The 17,444-nt window shown below is 38.5% G+C and overlaps 2 protein-coding genes and 1 non-coding gene across 8 annotated transcripts in view; all 3 read right to left on the bottom strand.

The window, feature by feature from the left end:
• LOC131667694 (NAD kinase-like) overlaps positions 1-1,182 on the bottom strand; it is a 28,078-nt gene extending 26,896 nt beyond the window's left edge. For all 4 annotated transcript variants that reach the window (XM_058941294.1, XM_058941295.1, XM_058941300.1 and 1 more), the window contains exon 1: positions 968-1,182. In XM_058941294.1, coding sequence (XP_058797277.1) covers positions 968-1,092 — 125 coding nt within the window. In that variant the 5' untranslated portion in view covers positions 1,093-1,182. The remainder of the gene's footprint in view (positions 1-967) is intronic.
• Trnag-ucc (transfer RNA glycine (anticodon UCC)) lies at positions 311-382 on the bottom strand. The gene has a single exon. It is a non-coding gene; the product is annotated as a tRNA-Gly (tRNA).
• A 1,910-nt stretch (positions 1,183-3,092) lies between the features above and the next one.
• Positions 3,093-12,131, bottom strand: LOC131667655 (uncharacterized). 3 transcript variants are annotated; one of them, XM_058941226.1, is made up of 6 exons: positions 10,841-12,131; positions 10,661-10,687; positions 5,893-6,014; positions 5,559-5,813; positions 4,786-5,025; positions 3,093-4,063 (listed from the first exon to the last, which is right to left on the bottom strand). In XM_058941226.1, exons 1-6 carry the CDS (start codon positions 11,896-11,898, stop codon positions 3,963-3,965), a joined length of 1,803 nt encoding a protein of 600 aa, XP_058797209.1. In that variant the 5' UTR covers positions 11,899-12,131; the 3' UTR covers positions 3,093-3,962. The 3 variants fall into 3 exon arrangements, with proteins under 3 accessions (XP_058797209.1, XP_058797211.1, XP_058797210.1); XM_058941228.1 differs by having other exon boundaries at positions 4,790-5,025; XM_058941227.1 differs by lacking the exon at positions 10,661-10,687.
• Between the last annotated feature and the right edge of the window lie 5,313 nt (positions 12,132-17,444).

The raw sequence follows: 17,444 nt of genomic DNA, 5'->3' as shown, positions 1-17,444 counted from the left end.
TAATACTTGCGAGGAATTTATGAGAATATTTCTTGAAACCAATTTCTACTAAAGTTAAAAAATACTATACAAATCTTTACGTAATTTTTGTAGGTTATCTAAAATTTATTATGATCGCGAATGTCTATCCCAAAAAATATTATTGTTAAATTTATAATAACCGATACCATTCATCTTCAAAGTTCATAAAAATTGACAAAGATTATGTGTTTTACTACAAAAAATATTAAAATATTATTGAAATTAGTCTTAAGAAAATTATTATGTAAATTTAAATATATCTTAAAATTTATTCAACTTAAAAAAAATGTGCGATGGCCGGGAATCGAACCCGGATCAACTGCTTGGAAGGCAACTATGCTGACCATTACACCACCATCGCACTTCGTGTTATTAAATGCACATACCCGTTTTTACCGCACTCTAGCGCCAAGACGTTGAACTTTACTGTTATACTTAAAATTCTTCGACGAAACCAAATTATAATTATTTTTAACTTAGGACATTAATAATAATAATTCCAATAGCATTTAATGTTCTGTATATTGTTTGATTTTCAGTCAATATTTCTAATATGCCTAAGTGTTATGCAATACAACGCACGGTCATTCGTGAAAATTAAGCTTACGAAAAAAGATTTGCATTTATGAGCAATCATATCACGTGTCTTTTAATATGTCCAAACTACAACATTTCTTGTGTTCGAAACAAAAAAAAAGTTACCATTCTTCATATAGACACCAAGTCTATGTTGTGATGTCATTTCCAAACATCGTCAACATAAAAAGAACAAGAGTGGAATTGTTAAAATATGAGATTATGATAATACGCGACAAAAAACATGCTGGTCGAAGTTTTTTGTCGTCGCTGGGGGGAAAGAGACATGCACGCAGTAGAGACATACATCAGAACGTCACCCGCCCTCCCCTGAAAATCACAACCCTCGCTATATTTGTACCAGTCTCACCTGAGCGTCTGCTGCTTGTCGTGCATACGGCTAATGATGCTTTTGGTAGGTGTGACCTCGCCGTTCTGTTCATGTTCAACCATTGCCCTAGCAAGTTGCAAATCTCTTTCACTCATCTCGTTCATCCTGTTAACAAAACTTGTGCCGAACAAACAAGCTTAAAAACACAAGTAAGCAAGCCGCCTCCTCGTCGCGAACTGTTTTGCTCCGGATTGTTAAAGGTGCACTATATTATTGGCGCGAGGCTCGCGCACGCGCGACGCGCGATTTTTAAATGCCGCTTGTTAGATGGCTCCCTCTGACGTGCGAGGCTTGTCAAGAGTCGAGTCTCGAGATCAAGAGCCGAGAGGTAAATAGTCTTGTGATACTCGGAAGCATTGGCAGGTTGCCAGACAAGGCATTGAAATTTTCTTAGAGCATTTGAAAGAACGCTGTTTGAGTTTAAATAAAAGAACGCATTCGGTGATTGTTCTTGCACTTATTTATTCTCTTGAGCAATACGCTGAAAAATATTTTCTAATACGAAACTCAATTAAATAAAACTTAATGTAAATGCTAATTAGTAACAGTGAAGAATACATACTATAATCTTTTATTATAACATCTCATTTTTTAAATTATGTTTTATCTATGTGATGTGAATATAATATATAACAATTGCAAATAGTTATCTTAAGAGACAAAGCGATTATTAATAGGTCCTGTGAAATTAAAAATTACATATTTATGGTTTCATCGTTGGGACTCACTTTAATCATTATGATTCTTATAAATCGCGCGCGAATCAATTGCGTCAATTGAAACATTAGCTACACTCTTTCAAAAGTAATTTACATGAATTACCTACGATTGCAGCAACCCAATATATAACAGATAAAACCAATTGCTTTCTCAATCTTTAGTTGAAGATATCTATCTAATTAAAACTTGTTGGTACGTGTAAGAAAATGCGCAATAATTGCGATTGTTAGCTACGCTTATACTTCAATAAAAAAAAAAAAAAAAAACAATCGACCGAAACAATTTCAGCAAGATACGCTTCGAGCAATTTTACCGAATCGAAATTCCTAAATAAGTTACGAAATTTTATCCTCAGCTTCATTGATCTTCGACAACTGTGTACTTTCATTTTAATTTACTTTATTATTTCGAACATTTATAAACAGAACCCATGTGCAAGCATTGATACGCTAGCAGATAGGTGTTTAAAAATCTCCAGGTATCCACCCAAAACTAAATTATTCAAATCTTTTGTCAATTGCCTTTTGACCGGCATCGGTGGGAAGGTTAAAGGATATTCTTCTTTCGCTGCGTGCGATTTACATAAGACTAGTTGAACTATAGAAACAGCTTCTATTCTTAGTGAGTTGTCGCGTACTTCCAAGATTTGACACGCTGTACAAGTTTTATAACAAAGAAATGCTTCTTCGAAGCTCAAAATTTGAAGTGCTTTACATGTTTTGAAGTTCCAACCATGCTTCAGCCAATTGAGACATTCTTCTTTCTAGTATATCGATGATAAAATATTATTATTATTCTTCTATAGTGGATTCTCGAAATGCCGCTGTTACTGGATTATACGACTTTTAAATATGCTAATTAAAAGTGATAAATATTTAAAATTTACAAATAGTATCTTAATTATAGATTGTGTCTTTCAAAATTATTACAATAAGTTAAATACGTTGAAAATATTTTCACGGCAAATTAAAAAAAATGATCAGCCAACATTTTTCAATGATTTGATATTGTTTGAATGAATTTAATTTACGTTTGTAAATTGGAATTTAGAAAGTGACTTTACCAACATTGAATCCACGTAGCGACTTGATTTGTGTCTCGCAAGATAGCGCTAAAAGGTATAAAACTGGGGTCTTTTTGAGATGCACAAGTCCGGTTGCGCAGTAGCAACTGCACATTGCGCAGTTGCAGTATAGAGCCTCTGCGCATCCGGATATATTTATATTGATAGCACCCGTGGTAGGTATTCACTATACTTACCATTTAAATATCGATAATATCATAAATATGTCTAAACCTTACTGTCTATTGAAAATATCAGCTTATAAATAAAATTTTAAGGGGTATAAGGTTGATTAAGTCAGGCAACAAAAAATCTCCATCAATATATTTATTTCCTTATTCAAATAGAAAAAAGATTCAAAATATACATTATTTACAAGTACACATAAAAACATAGTGTTTCTGCATTGATCTCGCTTATCTATAAAATACTAACAACTTCATGAGCTGCTTAGAAAAGTACAACAAAGAAAAAAGCTAAAATAAACCTTACAAGTTCATTCTCTTTTGTTTGCAAAAAAAATATCATAAATATATATAAAGTCTCGCACGCAGGGCTTATTATCTACATTTGGCTATATCAGTCGTTGGAGCTTGAAACCTACACGTTAAAAGTAAGTGCAACGTAGTTTTGTAACGTGAAGGAGGAAGCAGTATAAAGTTAAATTGTGTGTTCGGAGTTAATTAAACAACGAAACTATTTACAATACATCAATCAATACACACTCAGACACTTTAAAAATGACTCGATTCCGTCAACAGCATTATTGCACTCTTGACTTTCGCGAGTCCGCATATTTTATCTTATCAATTATTAAGATATGTCGTAATCTACGATTCGTTAGAATAATTAAAAAAACAGTCTGCGTCGTTGTCCTCGCCATTTGATGAGCCGCTCGATTGTACGTGGTTCATCAGTGCTAGCGACTTACAGCATGTCGTAACATCAAAACCTGCGCGTAGGATTCACGCTCTTATCAAAGTCATATACCGCTCGGTTTTATCGTTTTCCTCGGATATCAAAAAACAAATTCACCGCAGCGATTTTAAGTATCTGGACCTGATCAATTAAACTGATTGGATAATGCATATATATTTAGTACAAATACTAATTTTTCTTTTGTTGTTTTTCTTCACTCAACACTCAAAAGTCTTTCAATTTTCGTGCTGATTGTGGTATCGTTTTTGTCGGTCAATGCCTCTGTCGACATTGTACGTACATCTCCATTTTTCCATTTACGAAGCGAACATAACGAATGCAGGCTCTAACGAAAAGTGCAGGGACGAATTGGTCTGTAAGCAAACGAAGCAAATGTCATTATTTGATTTGTATTGACTTAATGTTATTTTAACAAACAACGACGTCGACGTACTGTTTAAATTACGCATACATTCTTTGTGCGTAGACCAACGTTTCATTTAGATACTAGTATGTAAGAACGCTAGACAAGGCCACACAAAAAAAAGAGACATACAGAGAGAACCACAAAAGCATGCTGAAATCTGTGTGAGCTTGACGTGTAAAAAACCGATGACTTGGCTAGAGCCAACGTCGAGTTTCGCACGAACTGCCCAAGCACACACGTACAGAACATTCGCAAAGCATGGCATTATATCGTGTTACGTGCCTATGCCTTCTCATTTTATTTTGCACATCTCATCTGGGTCATCGTGTGAAATTCTTTCTTTCAGTTTTCAATTGATTTCAAAAAATTATCTGAGAGATGAATTGAAAATAAAATATTGATTTGAATATTCGATCAGCTGTAAATTATTCTTGATTAAACTCGTCACATTTTATATTAACTGTTTTAAATTAATCTACGATATCGTCAAAAATGATAAATTACGTTATTATCAGAAGCGATAAATAGATAAAATTTTTAATGGAAAATATATTTTTCAATTACGAGATTGATCCAGTTAGATTATAAAAAAACATATAGAAAAACACAAGTTAAAAAAAAAGCGACAAAAGCTATAGTGCAGTTAGTATTGTTAGAGCACACACTCACATGCCTTCTCATCTGGATTCTGTCTAGGACCCGTCTGACAGTTTGGCTCCTGGATGTATAATGAGGGTTTGAGAGCTCTACCGTCTTGATCCTCGACTTGCACTACCAAACCATGGTTGCTGTTATTATGCTGCTGAGCATTTGGTCGCCAAAAGCGCAAGGCTTGTCGCACGTCAAGGGCTAAGTGGCTACCTTGTGCTGTCAGTGGTGTTACGATCGAATCCATCAAGCGTTTTTTCACTAAAAATAAGAATTGATAATTGTAAATACTTAGCATACATTGAGAGTTTTATGAAATGAAAAAAAGTTGTTTTAATGATTGAAGAATGTTGTAATTCATTTCTATAAGAAATTCAGCCTTCAGAGCTTTTAAGGTGACCGGACGATTGACGAATGAGAAATGATAATGAAGGCAACATAATAAATACCAATAAGAGAGAAGCAAATAAAATTTTATCGGTATAAACTAATCTTTCAAAAGTGTCTGCATATTATTCAGGATAAGACGATAATAAAGTTGCATACTAATTGATGAGAAAAAGGAACACCTTAATAACTTTCCTGTTTACTGCAGCAAGACGTGGCCACGTCAAATCGCGTAGGCGCGCGGTATTTAAACTAGTTAACATATCCAGAATCCCTTATGCAAATGCCTTCTCGCGCGTAAATTCCGAGATTCCCTCTCGGGGCTTTAAATATTCAAAAGAGGAGGTCTTTCAGCCGCATGTGTACGCGTGCGCTCATTAAAGAAAGGGGGTTAATTCGATAATCACCTCGGTGCTTCTTCAGGGACTTGGTGTAGAAGTAAACCGATACTCTAATTTTCTTCTCGTCCTCCTCGTCTTCTTCGTAAATGCTACTGCTTGTTGACGTCGATGAGCTTGAGGCGAGACTTTCTTGGGGCAGTTTGTACAGACGTAACTTTGCCGCGAGCACGTGCTCGCCCGAGGTCAGGTTCAGTTGGAAGTGCATGTTCATGAGGTATGAGTCCGACCACGCTTCCGCGTCTGTGTTCCGTGGCGTTTGACCTAGTAAAAAAATAATGAGCGTTGACTGTGACACAAGTCGTTTAATTATGTTTAAGACCTTTCAAGTTTCAATACTCACAGGAAGGCGAGAACATGGTCAGTTTTTCACGTTGCACCTGATTGTTGGGTGAACTAAGGTTAAATCTTCCTGTCATGGCCAAGACGCGCATCTTTATGTCTTCGATAGCTTTTTGTCCTTGACTGCAATAAAAAAAATAATACTTTTGAGTGACAAAAAAACGCAAAGATTCGGCATTAAAAATACAATTAAATATGACGCTGCATCACTCCAGTTCAAGCTGTTAATAAATTGTAATCGTGATCACACTTCAAAAAATTGATCTCTACTTTGTTAATTTACGAGAGGACATAAACCTAATAATTTCATTAAAAGCCTTTAAAAGTCAAAATAAATCATCGTTAAAATGGCCGAGAGTCACGCGGCATGGATTCGATCGGATGAGTATCATCTCGAGAAGAGAGAGAAGACGAACGAGCATACAGACAGAGCGAATGAGCGCCTCATAACAGAGTTATGCAAGCAGCTGCAAGAGGAGAAGAGATGCACGAGGGGAAAAAGGAAAAAGGCCGGGGGAGATACCTGTTGCGCCTGTCGGCGGCGGCGGCGACGGCGGCGGCGGCGGCACTTTGCATTAATCATCCGAGAGCAGTGCGGCTAGACGCCGACTAGACCACTGCTGCTACTGCTGCTGCTGCTGCTGCTGCTGCTGTTGCTGCTGCTGCCGCTGCTGCTGCTGCTGCTACTGCCTGCCTGCTGCTGACGCGAGAAGAAGAGTGAGAGAGTCGCGCAACACACGCTAATCCTCTTTTCGCTCTCTTTTTCTCTTCTCTCTCCGATTTCCCTCAACCGGAATCTCATCTGTCGACCGTTGACCGGTATAACGTTCTATCTCCCGACATGCGAAGAAATCGGCCTTGCAGACACATACACACCGATTTACGTCTTCCTTTTTTGCAACTTTGCACTTTATTTCTCGCACTACATCGTGTTTTCCACGTGCGTGTCACCACGCCAGTTTTTTTCATTGTTTAGAAGTGTTGATAGGGGCTTTGCACCTTGTTGCTTTTTCTCTAGTTTTCACGACAGACTTATTTTATTTCTCTTACGTTTTAGTTATACTTTGGCGTATCGGTTTTTTTACTATTTGGTTAGAGCAAATTCTTATCTAAATGACAGCTAAATGAAAATTATTATCGCGCAACCACCATCGAAACTAATTAAAAAAACCATTGGCATAAAATCCGACAAAACATTGTCGCACTCGTAATTGCAAAAGTTGATTCTACCTATTACTCAATCGATTATCAAGTATGCAAAGTAAAATTCATCAATTTGAAGAATAACAAAAGAACCACTAAAACTCGGACAGTTTATTCAACAACAACAGACGAATGAAACGAAGTCGCGGGGATGGAGAGACGCGCAATCAAAGGGGAAAGAATTTATACTGTCCGGCCTGCTTTTTCTCTCTCGACTGCAACAGACGCGACAGGAAGAAGAAGAGGTAAATGGCACAAAGAGAGACAAAAGACGCGAAAGTTTAATTGTACCGGTTTTCGACAATTTCCTCTCGCGACGTGTTTAAAAATAAACAACGCATTCCCGTTTCGCACTCTCTTAATAATATTCGCTTATGTCGTCTCGTCGCCTCTCTCCGTCGACAATTAAAGCTTAAAAATAAATCTACGTATCTCCTCGCTTGCCTAATCTAAAAAACAAAGAAGAGACAAGTAAAAAGGTCAATATGCAGGTGAGAAGACACGCGTATTAAGAAGTCGCCACGGTTATTTTTTTTTCAATGATGATTGCTTGGCGCTTTTTGTTTGGTCGTCTCTCGCGCGAGTAGTAGTCGAATATGCGTACGCGCTGGCATTTTTACGACGGCGGCACGCACGTTTATCTGGCGGCCAAGTCACGCGTTTTACGATGCATGCCTGCTACCTTCGTCTGGCCGCCGTCTGGGAAACCAGAGACTAACGAGCGAGGCGCTCGTAAAAAAAAGAGAAGAAAAAAAATGTACACCGACCAACAACCCAAGCACCACGTACCCCCTCCCTCTTTGCACGCCGTGGAAACACACTATCATTTATGACACTGCTGCAACTTCCAAAGTTGCATATCACGATCTTATGGATATCTTACCTATAGAAAAATTCAATCATATGCTAAATGCATATGCATGAAATATTCCATTAATAACCTTTCGCAAATATTGATAGTAAATGTAAATATACAAAAAAAATAGCAAGGTCACTTTCATTTCGTTGCTTGGCTGAAAATAATTGTAATAACAATGAGCATCTGTAATTTTAACTCGTGTAAAACTGCAATCTCGCAATAGAACATTCGAAAAGAAAATTTTTATTTTAAAATTACGGAATCATTTTTTTCCTAACAGGTGTAATCATCGAAATAAAATGAAAACTTACTGGAAACGCAGTGTCAGCTTTTAAAGGACAACTTCAACAAGCGTAAAATAATATCACTAAACGATAAAAAGTAAACTTGCCAGCTTTCACTTTAAGAGTTTTGAGTTATTTGATGACAAAATCCTTGATTCTTAGAGCTAAAGATAGATGTCAGTTTACAACGATTCAACTGTCATCATTCATAAAACAATTCGACACGCATCATTCAAAAGTAATATGCTTTTAGACGTATTGTCAGATTGTTAGAATAATATGATATTATGATATATTTTGAAAAACCACTAATTAAAAAATAATAATATTCTTTTAGTCTGATATGAAACCTAGTGTAGCCTCTGACTTTCCCCAGGTTTTTTAACGCCATTCTATTACATGAAAAAATTGACAGTATTTATCGATCACTATATTTTTCATATTTCTACCCTGTCATTTATAATGGAGTAAATAAAGAGATTAGCCCATTATATGTTAGAATTATATGTTTACTTTGAGATGCAGTAGCCGTAACAAGCTGCGATAGCAATCAATATTGCATAATTATTTCAAATATTTCGAAAATTCTAAATTGATATTTTGAAAAGGAATCTGTCGGGGAAACTTGTTGCATCTGAACAATTACTATTATTGGCGTAATTTGGAGCATTAATTGAATAAAAAGAATAGTTTTACTGGTAACGCAATTTAGTGGCTGTTTGCTTGCAAAATGCAGCGTTAAAGAGGTTCGTTGAAAGCGACGCGCGATATTGCGCATACCGGAGATTCGGAAATACCTCAATCGTTGGCGCGTCTCGTCTACGTGAGATGCGACTTTGCAAGGTCAGCATGCTGAAATTCAAGAGCGCGCATTGCGTAAGCTCCGACAGACACCAAACATCATCGCATCCTTTTACCTGGTTTTCTTCTATTGTTTGTACAAACTTTCGCTGATGTAACGACAAATCATCATTTCAAAAAGGAAGCGTGTGTGTTTCAGCGACTGCGAATGTCCGAATTATAAGCACGAATGGAAAAGATTTCTATGAATGAAGTCGCCCCTCTCCTTTTTTGAATGAGCCGCACAAACAGGAACAAAGTCTTTAAGGATTCAAGCAACTTTTGACTGAATGCCTCCGGCTATTCACGTCTAGACTACCCAAATAAAAAAGAAACAGTCACCTGCGGCTAGCGAATAGTGGATATAGATTAGCAAAAAAAGGAAAAAAGGACCGACGAGCCGCCTGCGTGCTGAAAAAAAACGTCCCGTAGCGGTATTTCTATTACGTACTATAAGAGTCTTTTTTCTCTCCTTCTCTCTTCTCAGTCTGATTTTTAGCTCGAATCCAAGCAATCAAATTGGTTATTGTTAAATTATGTCATTTATATTGTTTCCTGGTGAACAATTCCCGATGATACATTTTTTTAAACAGCCACAAAGATTTAAATTATCATTGTGACCTCGTGCATAATCTATTGTAACCAGTCATTGGCGCTTGTGTTAATTGAAAGCTTTTACTTTTGTGTTATACTATATGAACATCGTTATATAAAAGACGGAATCGTTTCCATTTAAAAGTAAAATTTCGTAAATGTTACATATAGCAATAAATATATTATTCAGATTTTCGTAAACGTTTCATTTTGAAAATCACTTGTTGAAGTATTTATAAAACTGATTGATAAATTATACAAAATCTGAATAATCCTATACAATATATTTTCATACATTCACGAAAATTAATGCACATAAACGAGAAATATCGTTGCTTTGAACATATTTTTGATGATGCCGTTTCAGCTATCAATCGACGCAACTATTTCGACATGTTGAATCTACTTAATTTTCAAACAAGAAATCCAAGCCAATGTAAAATATTTCATTATATATCTCTCTTTTAAGTGATAATTGTGAAAATTATTGATTAAATTAAAAATAATTGAATTTCACTATAATAGCTTTCTATTTTGCTCGAGTTAAAAGAGGGATGCAATAAATAAAATATCTATTCTGGAAAACGTCGTTTCCTCTCAAAACTCATTCTCAATTTCAGCTCCCAAACTAATTTTAGCAGTCGATTTAGTTAGTAGTATACGCGCTTGCAATAACACATGAAAGCGCGAAAAGAAATAGGCACGTTGTCATGTACATTTTCTGTGCTCGACGAAAGCTGCGAGATATTTTTGTATGCTAATGCGAGATTTGTGAATTCTATGTTTAAGTGATTTATCTACTTGGTAGTGAAGCGCATAAAAATAGTTTTTTATTGAATAGCGTGAAAGTGTAAACAATAGCGAATGTTATTTTGAGTTTAATTACAAACACGATTTTAGATGCCGTTAATAAACGTTAATGAAATTCAGGCGTTGCGAGGGTATTTGAACAAAACAAAACTGAAACTTTTTATTTCCGTTGCACTTACCTATGCAAAATCGAGGTCAAATTTTCGCTAAAATGGCGAAAATAATTTGCATTTAATAATTATCAGGTGCTTTATGAGATAAATAATGTCTACGCGCAGAAAGGAATAACAAAATGTATAGATGCCAGACGAAATTAAGTGCTGACGAAATAATAACCGAAAAAAGGAAGGTAAACTTACTCTCTTCGCTGAGCGAGTGCAAGTCGCTGATACGACGTGAGATTCATATTCTCGGTAAAGTTGCCAGCAGCTGCAGCATCTCCAGCCTCAGCATCATTCTGATACTCGAGCGTATCATTGAGCGCATCGGCGGATGAAATTTGTTCTGGATCCTCGTAATTAAGCATCGCCTCGATAGCTTCGGGTACGACGCGATATACATCATCTCCAATCCATTCCAAGCCTTCGTATTCTCCGATGGGTCTAGTAGTACTACTACTATCATTGATCGATCTTAAAAAATTCTCTTGATTAGCAAACTCGTGTTTATCCTCCTGTTCTCCATTGGGTACGAGATTTTCATAATCGGCAATGGCTTGCTTATTAAAGTCCTCGAGATTGACACTACCACTGGAAGTGGCTTCTAAAGTAGCAGCAACATTGAGAGCAGCACCAGGGCTAAGGTCCCCGTCAACTTGAAAGGACTGCCTAGCAGCCGAGTTGACGCCGCGATCGGGTACGAAGATCGTTTTGGTGCGATGGTTCTTGAAAATAGTCTTGGCTGTTTGATCGGAGGCCGGATCGAAGTCCGCATCGTCGTAGCGTATTTTGAAAACCACGTGGGGTTCCATTGCGCGATCGAAAGTCTGCCTCGCGCTGTCCTCGGTCGTCGGCTTGTTGTCTTCCTCCGTTTGCGCGTTCTCGTAATCGTAGACCGCTTGTTTGTTGTAGGTGTCGAGGCTTGCGTCACGTTGAAAGGAACGATGATGCACTTGGTATTTGGAACCACCCAACGCTTTCTCGGCTTTCAATTTACTTAGCTCGTGTTCGCGGATTGCCATCACCTCCTCGAGCGTGTAATTCAGAGCTTTCAGCAAAAGCACGTCGGAGGGATGCAGCTCCCCGAGGATTATTTGCAGTATGGCCTTGTTCATCATTTTGTCGAGCTTCTTGTAGCCGTAAGGCAGGTGCTCCTTCTCCTGCAAGCTCTTTGCGTCTCCGTGATGGCGCAGGTGATGGGCCAACGCGCACTCACAGATCACCGCGACGGTGACCAACAGCTTGTAAATCATCGTCATCGTTGGCTCCCGCCTTGCTAAGCAGTCGAAGACCAGAGAGAAATGTTCACAACCGATTGGCCAGAACCGATCGAGCCTTGGAAACAAATCACACCGTGTTCGAGCGAACTGCAGAGCTTGGAGTCGTTACCGAGGAGGAAAGCCGCGAGCGACAAATCAATCAAGTATGTATGACAGGCAAAGCTATATAGTCGGACATGACACTGGGTCTCTATACCACGATGTACCGCGCGAAAAAGTCATCGCTCGTCTCTGGGCCCTCGTCGGCTCGCGTGCTCTTTTAACAAGTTCGGCGAGCAAAAACCGGAGTGATGTGTGCGCGCGCGCTGCGCCCCACCTTTCTACGCTCTCGTGCGCTCGCTCGCTCGGGGTAAACACAGCAGACAGCTCGCAGACGGAGGCGCGCAGCTTCTGTGCTCTCCCTACTCGCCGCCGCAGCCGCTGGCTGTGCTGGTGTGCTCTCAACACACGCGTGCGGCGGCGGCTGCTGGAACGTCCGAACGATTCTGTATAGGTGGGGCGAGAAAAATTTCCTCCAGACGCCCCGTATAAAGCTATCGTAAAAACCTTTATCCCCCTTGCTTCGCACCTCTGCTGCTCTTTCTCTCTCTCTCTCTTTCTCTACTCTGCCCCGCACCCCGCGAACGACTTTAATTTTGATTTTTCACGGCCTACTTTTGCTCGAGTGGTTGATGCCTTGCCTTGCGTTCTTTGCTCTGCTGCCTAGTAAAGCTTTATTGCGAGCTTTCCTCCAAGGCTGTCATTGTTCGCGCGCGATTGAATTGTAAAGCTTCTGACGCATCTGCAGGAAAGGCTACTTCTCTCTGAACATGGTGCACTTGGCTGCTTTTATAGGCACTATTCTGAAAAGCAGTGAGCCGCTTGAAAACCTAGACTTTCATTGTGCCAAACGACAAGGCTTGCAGTTTCGTTCTTTTAGCGTGCATTGCAGTGTGCGGTAGCTTTAGCGAACGCTCAATTCTCGCGATCGATCGATATCGACAAAAACAAGATTAAACTCTGCCAACACAAAAAATCACCCGAGAAAATGAGTTTCAGAGTGGCGATGAAATAAAATAGAAACGTCAAAGTCATCCATTGGTGGAAAGTCTTAAATTTTCCCCGTCGACACCGGTGTACAGCAGCGTGTGCGCGCGACCGCGCGTGCAAAAAAAGGCTATCCGTCTGGCCTCAAACCTGGTGTCCGAATAATCGCGCCTCGACGAGACGTTGCAAAAAGATGGAACGCCGTCGCTTCGCTCGACAGAGAGAGAGAGAGAGAGAGAGAGAAAGAGAGAGAGAGAGAACGAAAGAGGCGAGACGAGAGCGAATGAGATATATAGGAAAGAAGGGGCTGCTGCTTGCTGTCGCGAGCGAGCGAGCGCTTTATAGGGTGTCCCGCGCCGTCTAGACGATTCGTAAGATATGATCTTTTGAATCGTAATGTATCGTTTTAATAAAACCGAGTGCAGGCCTCGACAGAAAGAGAGAGAGAGAGAGAGAGAGAGAGAGAGAGAGAGAGAGAGAGAGCTAAGCTTTTGCCTTTTATTCGGCGAGGTGTGTACGACCAGTGATCGACGCGCAGACACACATGTCATTATATGCCAATGCGTCTTTTTGTTTTTCCTACAGCTTTTGGACAACCCCTACTCTCTCCGATTTCGATTACCGCCAGTCTTTCCAATGTACCAGATAAAAACTTTTGAGTTAAAGGTGCTCGCTAATGATCCTACTTTCTTCTTTTGCCTTTTTCTCTCACTGACGAAATATTTCCAGGTAAAGTCTACTACCGTTCGTTCTTTGAAAATTTAATTTATTATTTTGTGATATCGAATCTTATCTTACTTTTCGATTGACTTCGCCGCCAAAAAAATGATTTTCTGTAAATTTTTTACAGTTCGTAAAATTTATTTTTTTTTAATGAGTCATTTAAGATTAACGTTTCATGAGTCATTTTTGCATATGCCGTTCGGACGTCTATTAAAATTTTAGGAATGAGCATCGAAACTAACGGTTCTTCAAAAATGCGATGGAGAATAGTGCTAATCATTAAAAAAGCGCAAACGAAATTTCCGTTAGATTTGAAAGTGAAAGTGTGTAATATTTCTTATAGGAGACATATTTCGGATTGAAATATGCTGCGAGAACAGTAAAGCATAACATTGCCAGGCTTGCAATTTAATTTATCTAGATAAATTGAAAACAATGTGATCTATGTCAAATAACTTCTTTAAATAAGCTACATACCAAGGCTAATTAAAATAAGTCCAATTCGCAATATTATCGATTATCTGATGTAAGCAATGTTAAGCAGCAACATGGTAACAAATAATTAAATTATTCCATGAACTTGACAAAAAACCAACACACTGCAATGAATAGTTAATTCATTTCTATAATAACGAATTATCTGATAAATGCCATAGACGTATAACACGGGATCACATAACTGACAAATGACTAAGGAAGGGAAAGCAAAGCCGCTCAGAAATTGGGGGCTGCACTGTCTGGGCCATAAATTTTAGCAGTCGCAGGTCTGAGCACGTGCACACGCTTGAACTGGGTTAAAGAATCTTGGAAACCATCGATGGCTATCTATTAATACGTGAGTAAACTTGATTGTAAGCCAGTGGTCCAATGTCGATGACCATCTCTCCTTTAAATTTTGGTTTGACTCATCGCGCATCTGCGAATCATTATAGAGCTAAGGATTGGCACGTTTGCGCGAATGCGGTTTTATTATTTGACGTAATGATTTTTCAGAAATTATATAAATGTACCGTTAGCACCGGTAGAAAAACGATCTCTTGGCCGATTTTAAGAATGTGTATTGATTGCGTAGCTTGAGGATTTTAGATATGTTTTTTGTTCCAGTAGTCGATCTTGCATTGCAATCATTTTTATTGTTATCAAATATGTATTTATATAATGAATTATAATGTAAACTTTACTTATTTTAATTTTCGTTTATGTTAATGTCATGGAAAATTACAGTATTAATTTATTTAATACTGTAATTGGTTTAAACTGGTCTAACTGGTTCGAAAAAAAGTTAATATAACTAAATAAAGCCGACTAACGCTGATTTGTAGCTTTCGTCAATTGGATCCAGTGCATACCAATTTTTACCGGATTAAGTTAGGTCTTGAATTAGATGATTTATTTTATTAACTATCTGAATTAGTCTGGTTTTATTCAATTTGAAAATTCCTTTTTAATTATTGCAATTACTGTAAATCCGAAAGTTTTTTTATGTAACATTATGTATTAATGATGTTTGAATAACGTATAAAGATGGAAAATCCCGTATGAAGTAGGTCAAGGGTGGCATGATATAAGAGGAGCATGCACTCGTAATAAATAGTGGAAATTTCTGTGTCTGACTAAATCTTGATCTTTAAAAGATGAAACGAAAATTCGTATTTTTCTTTTGCTCACTCCTCTGGTGAGAAGTAATAAGATTCCAGCCAAAACAATGTTTATCGCATTGCAAACATTTTCATCGAACTATCTATGTCCTAAATCTGCTGCGAACGCGAAAAGATAAAAATTCCACGCTTACACTACTTCGACACAGCTACGTCAAGGCTTATCACTTTGGTTTTGTTTTCAATCAAGCAGTGTGCCAAACCAACAACCAAAACAAACAGAAAGAAAGATAATTATCAAAGTCACAAGCGAAAAAAATGATTAAGCAATTTACATGGCTATTTTAGATATTCTCTCGATTGGCAAAAATAAACCATCGGATTATGCCAAGGTCCAACTCATAAATAATTCCCCGGCGGATCGCGGCTTGAGCATGCAACATCGCACGTGTGCTCCGCAAGCACTTCGGAGCAAGCAAAATGTATGTCGACGACGAGGAGGCGAGTATGCGGAAGGATTTCGCTGAAAAATTCAAATGGCCCCGCGGCGAAAAATTCTCCACGTTTATATGTATCATCTCTTCAAAAGGTTTCCCAGCGACCGCGTAGGAATCCAGAATTCATTTGGCTGGAATTTGTAGCGGAAAAAGTGCCGCTTTTATTTCCGCGTCGTAACAGCCGCCCTTTCCAGGCTCCTCGTGCGTTAGCCTGCCTACTGCTTCTCCCCTTATCTTATCTCGCATTGTCCGGGTAGCGCGGACCTTTCAAGCTCGCTTCCAGTTCTATTAGCCATTACCTTACAATTCGCTTCGTTCGTTTCAAGCAAAATTCTTTTTAGTTGAATACTTTGCTTTATGCGGAAAACCATTTTATGATGCTTTGATTTCAACGCTGCTCTTGACTCACTAAATCTTTTACGTGGATACATTCTTTTCTTTCTCTGCAGTACAAAGTTTTCAATGGTAAACTAGTAAGGAAAACTATTTTATAATGTACGAGGCACTCGTCCTTTACTATCACCTTGCAAACGTTTATGTAAACCGCTTATGTAGATCGATTATGGCCTATATAAATGACCTTCAAAGATTTTATTTAGAGGCATGTGCACATAACTGCCGACGTATGAAGAAATAAGTGTTCTTGCAATATCTTTTTATCAATTTTTAATTTCAGATTTAGAAAGAAAATAAGTGGTATACTTCGAGTAAAAATTGAATTGTAAGGTTGAAGAATATCGCACCATATTTATACTTTTACGTAGCACGCATCTTCATAAGCAATTGAAAACTGGATATCCTTTAAATTGATGATCAATCACAAGGAATTTCTTGGTAATGAGTAACACTGAATTTAGCAGAGACAATTTTTCTGTTCATATCATTGATCCTTTTTCCAATTATATATATTTTTTGGAATGATTTTTAAAAATTTTTCTTAATTCTATGGAATATCGTCTGCCCAAACCTTTGGAATTTTTTTTGCTAATAACAATATCGGCAAGTAAGTTTGAAAAAAAATTGGCAATGGACTCAAATTTAGCTACTACTGCTGTTCTAAAAAAGCAAATTATCTACAAGTAGGTAAAAAAGAAAATTGTTTTTTTTCTGCGTACACTCGAGCCTGCTTGAATATTCTAACGCTCCAAAATCGATTTCTTAAAGAAATTGACTTTAAGGCCTCCTTTAAACAATCTGCATACCCTCAACAAAACGATTATTCAAATTTGCCATGGATCCCGAGCGGAACGGAGCGGGTGGGGGAGGGGGAGGGGATCCCTTTAGAAAAACTCGCGAGCCAATTAGGATTTTCCGCTGTTCTCTTTTGCAAAAGCCCAAGGAGGGCAAAAAGCAACGCGACTTAGAATTTAGCGGAGAGCACCTGGCATCGTTTCGCGCTCGGGCAATCGGCAAAAAAAGCAATTGCAGAGGGCCGCTCTCGGGCCAAAGGAGTATTCAAATTTATTTAACGAGTCTTTCTCTCGAAGGGGTCTCGCTTTCTGCTGGTTACTGCTTAATGACGAACTGCATAAGAAAGCAGCAACAAGTGACGTCGCGGCCGCAATTTGCCGCTCGTAAAACACATGCGCGCGCGCGCGCGCGCAATTTGACCTAAAAGTCCACGCAACGCAGTCAGAGCGACTACGCTCCCGGGCAATGCGTTATATGGGAGCTGACGTCA

This window comes from Phymastichus coffea, unplaced genomic scaffold (assembly GCF_024137745.1).
Source record: "Phymastichus coffea isolate CEN01 unplaced genomic scaffold, Cenicafe_Pcof_1.1 PCOF00069, whole genome shotgun sequence".
In the NCBI taxonomy this organism is placed as follows: Eukaryota; Metazoa; Arthropoda; class Insecta; order Hymenoptera; family Eulophidae; genus Phymastichus; species Phymastichus coffea.
This window is presented reverse-complemented; position numbering and strand designations above follow the sequence as displayed.

Coding starts and splice junctions, on each gene's coding strand:
- LOC131667655 (XM_058941226.1), bottom strand. CDS start 11,898: ATGACGATGATTTACAAGCTGTTGGTCACCGTCGCGGTGATCTGTGAG. Junction 10,688..10,840: donor GCACTCGCTCAGCGAAGAGA/GTAAGTTTACCT, acceptor TCGCCATTTTAG/CGAAAATTTGACCTCGATTT. Junction 5,026..5,558: donor GTCCCTGAAGAAGCACCGAG/GTGATTATCGAA, acceptor TCTTATTTTTAG/TGAAAAAACGCTTGATGGAT.